This window comes from Acipenser ruthenus, chromosome 9 (genome assembly GCF_902713425.1).
Source record: "Acipenser ruthenus chromosome 9, fAciRut3.2 maternal haplotype, whole genome shotgun sequence".
NCBI lineage: Eukaryota > Metazoa > Chordata > Actinopteri > Acipenseriformes > Acipenseridae > Acipenser > Acipenser ruthenus.
Genome location: NC_081197.1, coordinates 22,251,157 through 22,265,683, shown reverse-complemented (window position 1 = coordinate 22,265,683; position 14,527 = coordinate 22,251,157). Strand labels below are relative to the sequence as shown.

Sequence of the window (14,527 nt, the reverse complement as noted above, 5' to 3'; positions counted from 1 at the left end):
GAAAGCAAAACAAAGACTAATTGTCAGGAAAAAAACAGATTTTAGCAATCAATCAAGAGGATGGGACTGTCCTCAAGAATCGCAAATTGATTTTGAGAGTCAAAGACTTTTACAGAAAATGATATTAAGATGAAAAGAGCAACATAGCAGATGACGAGGATGAGGCGGAAAAAACGCAACCCGAGGAAGAAGTTCAAGACATTCTACCAGAAGAAGTGAAACATGCTACCAAACATGAAAGTCACCCGGAGAGGATGGCATAACGTTTGACATCATGAAAGAAGGAGGTGAAGAACTGACAAATACTGTAGCATATTTTTACATATTTCGCTGACCTGGGAATCTCTGGCACTGCTCTAGCCTGGTTCTCCTCCTTCCTCTCCAACCGCACTTACCAGGTAACCTGGCGTGGAGCAACCTCCACACCTCGCCTTCTCTTAACAGGAGTCCCCCAAGGGTCAGTCTTGGGTCCTCTCCTGTTCTCTCTCTACACCCGCTCCCTGGGCCCCCTCATCACATTCTATGGTTTCTCATACCATTTCTATGTTGATGATGCTCAGATTTTCCTCTCCTTCCCCACCTCTGACTCCACCATCCCCTCCCGTATCTCTACCTGTCTGTCTGCTATCTCCTCCTGGATGCACTCGCACCACCTCAAACTCAACCTCTCTAAATCTGACCTCCTTTTCTTTCCCTCCTCCTCCTCCCCCTCCCCTGATCTCTCCATCTCTGTTCCTCTGGAATCTACCATACTCTCTCCCTCCTCCTCAGCTAAGAACCTCAGAGTCACCCTGGACCCCTGCCTCTCTTATTCCCAGCACATCTCCACTTTGGCACGCACTTGCCGATTCTTCCTGAGCAACATCCGAAGAATCCGACCCTTCCTCACCAACTATGCCACCCAGCTCCTGGTCCAGGCCCTAGTACTCTCCTGCCTAGACTACTGCAACTACCTCCTGGCTGGCCTCCCTGCATCCGCCACCCGTCCACTCCTGCTCATCCAGAACTCCGCTGCTCGCCTGGTGTTCTCTCTGCCTCGCTTCTCCCACGCAACTCCACTGCTCCGCTCAATCCACTGGCTCCCGATCACCGCTCGCATCCAGTTCAAGACTCTTGTACGAGCCTACAGATGTCTTGACCAGACTGCACCCAGCTACCTCCGAACCCTCATCTCTCCCTACACTCCCACTCGACCTCTCTGCTCCTCTTGCACTAGAAGACTGGCTCTACCTCCTCTACGCTCCTCTGCCTCCAGAGCCTGCTCCTTCTCCACCCTCGCCCCACAGTGGTGGACTGACCTTCCTACAGATGTCAGGACTGCCCAGTCCCTGACCACTTTCTGGCGCCTCCTCAAGACTCACCTTTTTTTTCCCCCTGGACACTTATCACTCTTCCTTAAATGCGCTTTACTTGCTCTTATCTGCCCCCTATTTTACTGCAGTTAATCCTGTACTTCAGAGTATTGTAATCTGTCAAGTGTTATTTAATCTGTAGTATTTTGTATTTAATTATATCCTGATGTAACTATCATACTTGTACTTGCTAGAACCAAAGTCATTGTATTTATCTTGCTCTTAATTGTATTATTACTTGTACTGTGATTCTTGAAATGTATTTTTGTTCACGACTGTAAGTCGCCTTGGATAAGGGCGTCTGCTAAAAAATAAATAAATAAATAAATAATAATCTTTGACGAAATGTTTTTGGTTTCTTTTTAATCACTCGATCATGCATCCTTGACCATGACTCGCTTCAGTGACTATGACTGAAGCATATGCACTTAATCACCTAATTAGTGAGACAGTTGATTGGACACTGGATATGGAGTGATTTCAGCTGTTGAATTGCAAGCTTGAATAAAAGCAATAAAGAAAATTACAGAAAAAACCCAATATGCCACGTCTGTCAAGAGAGCAGCGCCTTTGTGCAGTCGGCATGTTGGAGGCTGGACTAGGGCAGCGTACTGTGGCTCGCTGTCTTGGGTACTCACAGCCAGCAATATCAAACCTGGCGAGACGGTTTAACCAGCCACACTCTGTCAATGGCAGGCCAAGAACTGAGAGACCAAGAGTCACAACACCTGCCCAAGATTGACAGATCATTTTGCAGCATCTTCATGATGTCAATTGTTAATCAGCACAATAAAAAGTCACTGCACCTGCTCTAAAACAGTTTGTCATTTTTTGATCACATCTAGTGAATTTTATCCAAATATAAGTGATAAGTTTCTTTTGATGCTCAAATATAAGTGATATGTTTCTTTTGATGCTCAGTATATATGTTTACAGTAGAAAGATTAAAGGCAAAGTGGCGGTGAGGATGGAATGGTGATTGACAGTAAGGCTGAAGTGGATGGAATGTTCAAGTGTAAGGCAAGGTGAGAAGGATGAGCAGTACAGAGGCTCGTTTTGTACAGGACATTGAATATTAAAAAGGTGTTTGTATAAAAATGGCCTTTTCCTTCACGTTGTTCATAGGACCACAAAGGTTTAACCGTTGTATTTTGTAATCGCGGTAATCGTGGTGTAGCCTAACAGGAACTGTATTAATACTGTAATGAACCCAACAACAGTAAACCGCAAAATCGGTTTACGGAACCTACAGACCCCTTATTGCAATGACCTATCCGTCAACGTGCTTTCACAGGTTAAGAGTTATATAGTGCTTGAAAATATTCTTAAATCAGATGTATTTTCTTTATCATGATTTGTGCGGGTAGTGTAACAGCAACGTGTGTGTGAGGCTATTGAGTACAGACAAGTCAGGAATGAAGTTCATTTAAAAGTAACTTTTTTTCACAGACCAGTTTTTTACTGAAATGTTTAGTTTGTTTAAATGTTGCGAAAAGATGCATACGCATTTTTTTTTTACGTATGTGTTGTTGACTTCAGCTGGGCAACAAAACTGGCGAAAAACATACAGATCAGTTTAATGGTTAAAACTAAGTTTGTATAAAAGCTTGACTTGTTTACAATAGTGTATGTATTGGACAAGGGGTAGTTTGTGCATAAAACATTCATGAATAGGGTTAAATGAATCTGATACTACCATTGCAGCTGTTTTCTGTTTTTAAAAACATTGTTATGTAAAATATAATAATTACACAAATCAACAAAGAAAATAGAAACAGCCATTGTTGACTGTGACTTTAATAGAACCTAAAATGTATGCAAACTCCAGTCGTTATTTTATTTCAAAGCAATAGGAAGCTGCAGCATTATAAACACAAGTTCTGCAAGACATATGTAATTGTAAAAACATTTATAAATATTGCAATCTTTCGTGCTTTAACTGTATAATTCCATCTTGTCTTTATCACTGAAACTGACATTTTGTTTGATCATCAAGCAGTCACAATACACAGTACACGTCACAATGCTCTTCCCTGGGCTGATGAGTATACTACAGAGTCGGATTAATTTAGTACCATGTGTGCCGGTGTGGTGTTATTTTGCGCAAATGATTTTAGCTCAGAAAACAAGGAAACACCCATCTGAACCGGATACAATGTACTGAATTTGTCCCTTAACCCTTTGCGGTCCTATGTCGGACCTGGTCCGACACTGCAATTATTCCTATCCGGTCCAATGTCGGACCCTGTCCGACATAATCAAAAAGACGCAAAAAACAGGTTTTTAGTCATTTTTTCTCCGGAAAAAGCCGAGAAAACCATTCAGTGACCGAGTGGGAGCGACAGGAGCCGAGAGAAGCCGAAAAAAAATAAATAAAAGGGCGTATCTCATGATTAGTCATACTTGCCCCTGGCATCAGATAACGGCGGCCATAAGGAATCAAGCTGGCTGTTACTGAATCAGCGCACAGGGAATATCACGGACATTTGCAGAGCTTTTTTCAGATGTTATAGTAATAAAATAATGACTTGGATCGCATTATTGAGGCGTTTGGTGATAAAAACGAGTGATCAGGGGATGATTGATCGGTATGTACGACTATTATTATTATTATTATTATTATTTTTTTTTATTTATTAGCATATGTGAAAGCAAAAGCGAATGAAAGGGTGGGGCGGGGCTGGAGATGCCTAGCGAGTGCTTTGTTGATATGCAGGGCTTTTTAAACCTGTTTGACTGTGGGGAAAAACAATATAAACAGTGCGTCTAAAATTAACTGCGCGTGTGAAAATAAATTGGACCTGACGCGCCTGACACGCACTTAATAAATGGACTGCAAAGGGCTAAAGCTCTTTTTAATATCTTTTTTTCGCAGTTCAGCATATGTGTGACTTTAACTGATGAGCAAGAAATTGGGTTATGTAAAATTGTAAAAATACACGGTTTTGTGGGTGATCTGCAGTTTGTCTTGTTCGTAGTGATTTGTGCAGTCGTCAATCACAGCACTAACAAATCAACATACCCTTAATTAGAGCCTTGCAGGGCTGGAGATCTAGTTTTAAAAGGTGGCAGTATACACCTTAGTGAATAGAATGGCTGCAGGGGCGACATTAGATGAAGGCAAAGTGCAGGCAGCATGCATATACACCTCATGTAATACAATTATTATACAGTGCCTTGCAAAAGTATTCAGACCCATGACCAATTCTCTCATATTACTGAATTACAAATGGTACGTTGAAATTTCGTTCTGTTTAATATTTTATTTTAAAACACTGAAACTCAAAATCAATTATTGTAAGGTGACATTGGTTTTATGTTGGGAAATATTTTTAAGAAAAATAAAAAACTAAAATATCTTGCTTGTATTAGTATTCAACCCCCACACATTAATATTCGGTAGAGCCACCTTTCACTTCAATAACAGCTTTAAGTCTTTTGGGGTAAGTATGTACCAGCTTTGCACACAGAGTCAGAGTGATTTTGGCCCATTCTTCTTGGCAGATTTGCTCCAGGTTGTTCAGGTTGGTTGGACGACGCTTGTGGACCGCAATTTTCAAATAGTGCCACAGATTCTCAATGGGATTGAGATCAGGACTTTGACTGGGCCACTGTAGGACATTCACCTTTTTGTTCTTGAGCCATTCCAATGTTGCTTTGGCCTTGTGCTTGGGATCATTGTCCTGCTGAAAGTGAATTTCCTCCCAAGCTTCATTTTTTTAGCAGACTGAAGCAGGTTCTCTTGCAGTATTTCCCTGTATTTTGCTCCATCCATTCTTCCTTCAATTTTAACAAGATGCCCAGTCCCTGCTGATGAGAAGCATCCCCACAGCGTGATGCTGCCACCACCATACTTCACTGAAGGGATGGTGTGTCTTGAGGCATGGGCAGTGTTAGGTTTGCGCCACACATAGCGCTTTGAGTTTTGGCCAAAAAGCTCTATCTTGGTCTCATCTGACCACAAAACCTTTTCTCACATCGCAGCTGGGTCACTCTCATGCTTTCTGGCAAACTTTCAGATGGTACTTTTTGAGTAACGGCTTCTTTCTTGCCATCCTCCCATACAGGCCAGTGTTATGCAGAGCTCTTGATATGGTTGAATGGTGCACCATTACTCCACTCCCAGCCACTGAACTCTATAGCTCCTTCAAAGTGATTGTTGGCCTCTCTGTGGTTTCTCTCACAAGTCTCCTTCTTGTTTGAGCGCTGAGTTTTGAGGGACAGCCTTTTCTTGGCAGTACCTGGGTGGTGTGATGCAGCTTCCACTTCCTGATTATTGATCCAACTGTGCTCACTGGGATATCCAAACACTTGGATATTATTTTGTACCCTTTCCCTAATCTATGCATTTGTATTACTTTATCTTTAACTTCTGTAGAATGCTCTTTGGTCTTCATTTTCCTTCAGATTCACAGCCTGACCAGTGATCCTTCAACAGTGGGATTTTATCCAGAAAATGTGACAGCAACTTTAATGGTTCACAGGTGGAGGCCAATGGTAAGGTAATTGTGTCCTCGTTAAGGCAATTTCTTTCATCGGTGTAAACTGGGAGCTTCCACAGCACAGGGGTTGAATACTTATGCAAGCAAGATATTTCAGTTTTTTATTTTTCTTAAAAATATTTCCCAACATAAAACCAATGTCACCTTACAATAATTGATTTTGAGTTTCAGTGTTTTAAAATAAAATATCAAACAGAATGAAATTTCAATGTACCATTTGTAATTCAGTAATATGAGAGAATTGGTCAGGGGTCCCAATACTTTTGCAAGGCACTGTATATTCATCTGTTCAAATGAGGAAACACAATCACATGCATAAAATGTGAAACTAATGTAAATTCCACAAGCTTAAATCTGCATATTGTTTTAATGCAATGTTAAGGTCTTATGAAACCAACTAATGGTTCTGAAATGTACATATTTAAAGCAGGTATACATCAGTAGCCTATTCAGTACTTATTGAAAAACGCAGACGTACCTGAACCCTGATCGCCAGCTCCCCAAACGAAGCCGTTCCTGAACCCTGATCACCAGCTCCCCAAACGAAGACGTTCCTGAACCCTGATCACCAGCTCCCCAAACGAAGACGTACCTGAACCCTGATCGCCAGCTCCCCAAACGAAGACGTTCCTGAACCCTGATCGCCAGCTCCCCAAACGAAGACGTTCCTGAACCCTGATCGCCAGCTCCCCAAACGAAGACGTTCCTGAACCCTGATCGCCAGCTCCCCAAACGAAGACGTTCCTGAACCCTGATCGCCAGCTCCCCAAACGAAGACGTTCCTGAACCCTGATCGCCAGCTCCCCAAACGAAGACGTTCCTGAACCCTGATCGCCAGCTCCCCAAACGAAGACGTTCCTGAACCCTGATCGCCAGCTCCCCAAACGAAGAAAGCAGTTTTGTCTTGCATTGTGACAACAGAGGTTATCGATATGATGATAATCTTATTCAAATATTTTAAAATGGCTGGAAGTTTTTTTCCCTAAAGCTTTCGACTGTTTGTTTATAGAAATGGATAAGGTTTGTTTTCCTAATACAATATCATAATGTTTAGGTAACGGTGAATTGCAAAATTAATTAAGCTGCGTGTTGTTAAAAAAGTTCATGAAGAGATAAATGATTAAAGCAACTGTTGAATACAAATGTGGGGCTGCATATCTTTTTATTTTTGTTTTTCACCTGTCTTCTGTGATCACTTGCCCTTATAAATGTTAACATCGACACAGACTCCACTGACAGCCAGCGTCCTTGCATGGTCCTGAAGTGCATGAACAGCACCAGCGCCACCACTTTACCCATTCATGAAAATCGGGTCCAATATGTGTCATAATTTGGCAACTTATTTTACTCTTGCAAAGCTTCGATGACAAAATCGTCCATATAAGAAGCCGATATGTTAATAAATTATTCGTAGGCAATATCTCAAAGTTTATCATGAGTGTTTGTGTCTAGTTTTGACTCCTAATGTACTATGGTGAAAAAAAGTTACTAGTTTTTCACATCGCAGTATGTTCTGGACGAAGAAAACAATGCTGAATCAATATGGGTCAGAATAATGGACAAAAATTCAAAGGGCATAATAATAGGAGCATGCTATAGACCGCCAAACTCAGACTCCGTGCAAAATAATCTGTTATACAATGACATTAGAAATGCATGTAGCAAAGGAGAAGCCATACTAATGGAGGATTTCAACTTCCCCCATATAAAATGGGAAAACCTGGTGGGGAACACGACGGATGAAATTGAAATGGTGGAAATGACAAATGACTGCTTCCTGACGCAATTTGTTAAGGCACCGACTAGAGGGGAGGCATGCCTTGATTTAGTCTTTTCAAATAATGAAGACAGAATAACTAAAACGGAGGTCAGAGAACCATTGGCAAACTCAGACCACAACATGTTGATTTTTAAAACCCAAAAAGTAATGACTAAAGCTAAGGTTTACAATTTTAGAAAAGCAAAATATGAATGTATGAAAAAGAGACTAACAGAAGTAGATTGGAGTAAAATAGAGACAACATCCACAGAAAAAGGATGGCTGTTTTTTAAAAATGTAATACTAGAGGTGCAAACCAATTACATCCCAAAAGTAGACAAATCTAAATCTAAAACAAAATGGCCAAAATGGTTTAATAGATCAATTAAAAAAATTATTCAGCGAAAAAAGGCACTTTACAGAGCGTTTAAAAGGGACCAAAGAAAGAGTACTTGGAACTGCAAACACAAGTCAAAAAGGAAGTTAAAAAGTTCGAGAGAGATAGAAATGAGCATTGCTAAGGAAGCTAAAACCAATTCCAAAAAGTTTTTCCATTGTTATAACGGCAAGAGAACATTCAAAGAGGAGGTTAAATGTCTAAGAGACACAAATGGCAAAATCTTATCAAATATATATCAAATATATTAAATGATTACTTTTCACAGGTTTTTACAGAGGAGGACACAGACAACATGCCCCTGTTCCTATCCAGTTTTAAATAACTTTAGCATAACAGAGGCAGAAGTGTTAAAGGGACTAGGAACTCTTAAAATAAACAAATCCCCTGGGCCGGATGAGATCCTCCCAATAGTACTCAAAGAAATGAAAGAAGTTATTTACAAACCGCTAACCAAGATCATGCAGCAGTCTCTTGACACAGGGGTTGTACCGACAGACTGGGGAATTGCAAACGTAATACCGATCCACAAAAAGGGAGACAAAACCGAACCAGGTAATTACAGACCAATAAGCCTGACTTCTATTATATGTAAACTTATGGAAACTATAATAAGATCCAAAATGGAAAATTACCTATATGGTAACAATATCCTGGGGAGACAGTCAGCATGGTTTTAGGAAAGGGAGATCGTGTCTAACTAACCTGCTTGATTTTTTTTGAGGATGCAATATCGACAATTGATAATTGCAAAGCATATGACATTTTTTATTTAGATTTCCAGAAAGCTTTTGACAAAGTCCTGCATAAAAGATTCATTCTCAAATTGAATGCAGTAGGGATTCAAGGAAATGCATGCACATGGATTAGGGAGTGGTTAACATGTAGAAAACAGAAAGTACTGATTAGAGGAGAAACCTCAAAATGGAGTGAGGTAACCAGTGGTGTACCACAGGGATCAGTATTAGGTCCTCTGCTATTCTTAATCTACATTAATGATTTAGATTCTGGTATAGTAAGCAAACTTGTTAAATTTGCAGACGACACAAAATAGGAGGAGTGGCAAACACTGTTGCAGCAGCAAAGGTCATTCAAAATGATCTAGACAGCATTCAGAACTGGGCAGACACATGGCAAATGACATTTAATAGAGAAAAGTGTAAAGTACTGCACGCCGGCAATAAAAATGTGCATTATAAATATAATGTGGGAGATACTGAAATTGAAGAAGGAATCTATGAAAAAGGCCTAGGAGTTTATGTTGACTCAGAAATGTCTTCATCTAGACAATGTGGGGAACCTATAAAAAAGGCCAACAAGATGCTTGGCTATATTGTGAAAAGTGTTGAATTTAAATCGGGGAAGTAATGTTAAAACTTTACAGTGCATTAGTAAGACCTCACCTAGAATATTGTGTTCAGTTCTGGTCACCTCGTTACAAAAAAAGAGCAGCAGTGTGGAGTAGTGGTTAGGGCTCTGGGCTCTTGACCAGGGGGTCGTGGGTTCAGTCCCAGGTGGGGGACACTGCTGTTGTACCCTTGAGCAAGGTACTTTACCTAGATTGCTCCAGTAAAAAAAAAAAAAAAAAACTCATAAATGGGTAATTGAATGTAAAAAAATAATGTGTAAAAAATAATGAAATTGTATGTAAAAATAATGTGATATCTTGGAACAATCGTAAGTCGCCCTGGATAAGGGCGTCTGCTAAGAAATAAATAATAATAATAAAAAAAGGATATCGCTGCTCTAGAAAGAGTGCAAAGAAGAGCAACAAGAATTATCCCGGGTATAAAAGGCATGTCCTATGCAGACAGGCTAAAAGAATTGAATCTATTAAGTCTTGAACAAAGAAGACTACGCGGTGATCTGATTCAAGCATTCCATTCAAGGTATTCACAGTGTCAACCCAGGGGACTTTTTTGATCTGAAAAAAGAAACAAGGGGACCAGGGGTCACAAATGGAGATTAGATAAAGGGGCATTCAGAAAAGAAAATAGGAGGCACTTTTTTACACAGAGAATTGTGAGGGTCTGGAACCAACTCCTCAGTAATGTTGTTGAAGCTGACACCCTGGGATCCTTCAAGAAGCTGCTTGATGAGATTCTGGGATCAATAACTACTAACAACCAAGCGAGCAAGATGGGCCGAATGGCCTCGTTTCGTTTGTAAACTTTCTTCTGTTCTTATGTTAACTCTACTTGTAGACAATCCAATTAGTATTAACTAAAGTGTAAAGATTCCCCATGTTTTGTTTGTTTTTTGAGAAAAAAAATTAATAGAACTAAAAAGAAAAAACATAGGTCTTTAGCAATCTGATTATTTACATTTTTGCAATCTTAATTGCTTTCTAAAAAATAATTTCTAAAACTTCCATTTGAGAGAATTATTTGTAAATCTAATATACACAGTGTTTGTAGCCATAATGAACTTGAGTCGCATCTGAAAAGAACATGTCCTGTCATAGAACTTTTTAAACCAGGCAACAAACACTCATAAGCAGTGGTTTGCAACCATTTCATCTCAAGTACCAGTGTTTCCAGCAGCGACCACCAGGTGTACAAGTAATTATGTGCAATCTTAAACTGCTGTTATAAAACCCCATTACAACCAGGTTTTGTTGTGTCTGTACTCACTTGTTAGTTGTCTCATTCTGCTGAATGGTTGCCTCATGCAGCTGATGACTGCAATGAATTCAACATGTTTATATTTTAAATATTTTGCAAGTATTGTGTCTGGAATTGGTGACCGCACCATTAATTGTGTACAGCTCGTGCTCAGTGTTGCTCAGTCCTGATCTGACAGCAGGTAACACAGACAGCTCTTATGATTTACATACAGATTAAATTGCAGTGAGTTTGTTCTGCTGTATTTACGTATTAAACACACACTACAGCAAGCACATGGTCATACATTTTCATTAGCACAATATGAGAGCTAAATTTAGTAAATAGCGTTTTTTTTTTTTTTGTTTACTGCAGTCAAGTAAGCTGTAGTATATGAGGTGCCATTAGGGACATAATTTAAACTGACACCTCATACACTACACACTGAAATTGCATACGGTACACACTAAAATCTCATACACTACATGGTGAAATCGCATACACTACATGGTGAAATAAACTCTTTGAACTGCAAATATAATCCCTTCACAGCAAATATATTCTATGCTCAGTTTAACACTACAGAAGTGCAGTAATTTTGTTATTGTATGACTTAAAAGAATACAGGCAATAATCACAGAAAATGCTGCTGTAATAAACTGATTTTTAAGTTTTTGTCTGCAAAACAAACAAGCTTCCATGGTCTTAACTGGCCCCTGGACCCCTGCTTAAAGTTGCCCCCCCCTCCCCCCCCCCTCCCCAAACACACTTTTGCCTTAACGACAACTTTACGCCCGTGGGTGTTGACTTTTGTAAAATCTGGTAATTTGGCATATGTAATGAAAGACATTGCCATTCAGTGTGACAGGTCTGCTCAAAATGTAGTGTCCGTCAGATTGGGTGCAGAATCCGGTAATGATGCTTTCATTTGTTTGGGTTTCTTTTAAGGTTTTGCCTGACTTGACCAACATAGTGGCAACATGGCAGTCCCTTAATAAGAGAGAAAAAGTGGACGATGGAGGAAAGGTGGAAGAAAAGGTTTCCAGTAAACAAGCAGCCGAGGAGCTTCAGGAGCATGGTAACACGTTTCTTTCAATATATTAATTTGTGATTAATTAGTACTTTTATATTTATATGTAAATCAGTATGTCCTCAAATCACCGTTTAGTGAGAAATGTGAATTGTGTCTTGGACTAAGTGTGTGTGTATATAAAAAATGTCCAATTTAAAAAAAAAAAAAAAAAAAATCTTTGAAAACCATAATGAAAAAATACAAAGGGTAATTTGGCAAAAAGTAACTATTCAGGGTATTTTTTACTAAAGTCTGTCACCCTTGGTCGTGCTAGTCTGTGTCCTGTAGTTAAAGCTTTTTTAAAACCCTCTATGCCATGTGTCTCATAATTTAGGGTAAGCTAAGTAAGTTCAACTGAATTTAATATAACAAGTTGTCCGCTGGTGAAGCGAACGTTTAATCAGTCCATTTTTAAATGCTAATGTACTATTTCAGAAATTTTCATGGAGAATTGGAGATTATTATTACACGGCACTGCTTCTAATTCTTCAAATTTACAGTTGCAAAGGATTTACAGTTTTGTTATGGTGCATTGTTGGACATTCGATTTCAGGAAAAAAAAGGTATGCTGTTTTAAAGCATACACATTCTAACCCCTTTTGTGAAAGCACACGTTTTACTAGTTAAAAAGCAGAACAAAGTACGGTAATGAGAAGGTATTACACAAAAATAAATGAAAGCAGAAATCGATCCACTTCTACATCATGTTTCGTTCACTACTCGTTTCATAACGCAGAGAGCTGCTACTTGAACCATGTCGTACATAGCTACTTGCCCGTTTATTTTTTTTTTATAACACAGAATTACAAAACAGCAATGGCCATTGAAACGTCTATATAAATTAGCAATGTATATATACACTGAAGACATGGAAAGAGTCAGAATGTGTATTGCACCATTGCATTTTAAAGTATTGCAATTAAGCATAGAATCAGATCAGATTATACCATATATGATCATAGATTATGTGTAATGTGGTATACGTTTTTTTTTTTTTTTTTTTTTTTAACTAAGCTGTAAATTAAAAGAAATTTAAATATAGGTCTACATTATTTGAAGGATATTCACATGTATGTGAAATAGCGGACAGCGACGCATCTAAAACAAATTCAATTGCAGCTACTAAAGAAATGGCCTGAAAACCCATGGATATTTGTGAAATGCCTAAATGATCCACATATAGTGGAATGCAAACTGTACAAGTGGCTCTTAACATATGAAGGCACAACCAATTTCTGTAGTACTTGATGTAAGTTCACATTATTATTATCGGGGACGAATTGCATTAGCATGGAACTCCCAGATGGAAATCAGATGGAAAATCACACGTGTGAGTCTTGGAGGCGCGGTCATATTGAGCTCAGTCTAACAGAGTCCCTCCCTCTGTTTGCCCGTCATCAACCAACGATACAGTACATCTTTCTCGTGGCTTAGTGCGGGGAGGTGCACAGTAAAAAGAATGGCAACAGTAATACATTATGATAATGAGTAATTTTCTTGCAGGACGAGATTAGACAGAATTCAATTGAATTGTGATAAACGGGCCAGCTGACACTGAGCAAGTTTGTGAATTGGTTGTAGATCAGATGTGCTGGTGCGGAGGGACACAACGGTGGCAATGACGGGAGGGCATATAGGCAACTTTTGCCGTAAGTTTTTTTTAGTTTGAGAGACATTGCGGCAATATACCTTTAGTTACACCGCTGTCGTGCCGTTGCTATGTGCTCTACGTCATTGCTACTTCTGAAACACTGAAACATTTGGACAATGGACTTTAGGACCGCGCCGCTTCATGCAATTGAGTGAATTATGCATTTAGCCAATATTCATTTAACCATATCATACAATCATAGAAAATGAGCGGGTTTTCTGTGTTGAGGCTAAAACGTTAATAATGACTGCTAAAAAAATAAGCAATTATGTTCAAAGCAAAAATAGTGACAATGAATGCTGGAGTCAAAATAAGCCGGTGATCGGCGCTATCCATCGCCTAATACTATATTTGCGCCGGCTACTCTATTAAAAAAATATTAAGATTATTTTCGGGTATTATCATTCAGTCCAGTTTTTGTCGTATTATTGTACAGTAAGGTGATATATAGTACATAATAGCTATACATATGCACCAAAAAAAAAAAAAATAGCGTATACTTTTGTTGTGATATCTTAAAAAATATGTACCCAGGTGCTTGTGAGAGATATTGGGGGTTCATATATAGAGGCTGTACGCCTTTAAGAAGAAAGGCGTGATGGGATATCGGCTGTTGTCAGCTGACATACAAATGCTTAAGTGCAAAGGTGCTGGATTATTACACTGCAACAGTTAAGATGGTGACCAAACGTGTGTGAGTACTGTTGTGTAAAAAAATGAACAGTTGCATTCAAAAAATGTAGAACAGCGAAAAACTAAAATGGACGTGCATTAACAAAATGCCCTGAAAAGTTAACATAAAGAAAACAATTTAAATGAAGCAATAAGCTCAACAATTAAGCTAAAAAGGGAGCAAAAAGGTTATGGGTTTTTTTTTGTGAACTCCAATAACCCTACATTTATCTTTCCCCAGTTAAATAGTAGAGTGCCTAAGTAAGCATGGTAATTTACCATAATAAAAACAGTAATGAAAAAGAAAATGCAGAACATAAAAAAGCGCAACCAGATATAGTGAACGAAAGACAACACATTATTTAAATTATTTGTCGTATTGTATATTTAAGGTAAGGCAAGTTTATTTTTCTGTTAAGTGCTCCCGGCTATAATGTTCTGCCGCCCGGCTGTACAGAATTCCTGGGGAGAACCCTGATATATATAATGAGTGTGTGTGTGTGTCTGTGTGTGTCAAAG

At 39.1% G+C, this 14,527-nt stretch overlaps 1 protein-coding gene across 1 annotated transcript in view; it reads left to right on the top strand.

Moving 5' to 3' along the window:
• Positions 1–14,527, top strand: part of LOC117405861 (nucleolar pre-ribosomal-associated protein 1-like) — a 61,467-nt gene that overhangs the window by 22,199 nt on the left and 24,741 nt on the right. The window contains exon 12 of the mRNA XM_034009292.3: positions 11,562–11,691. Within this exon, the coding sequence (XP_033865183.3) occupies positions 11,562–11,691 (130 nt within the window). The remainder of the gene's footprint in view (positions 1–11,561; positions 11,692–14,527) is intronic.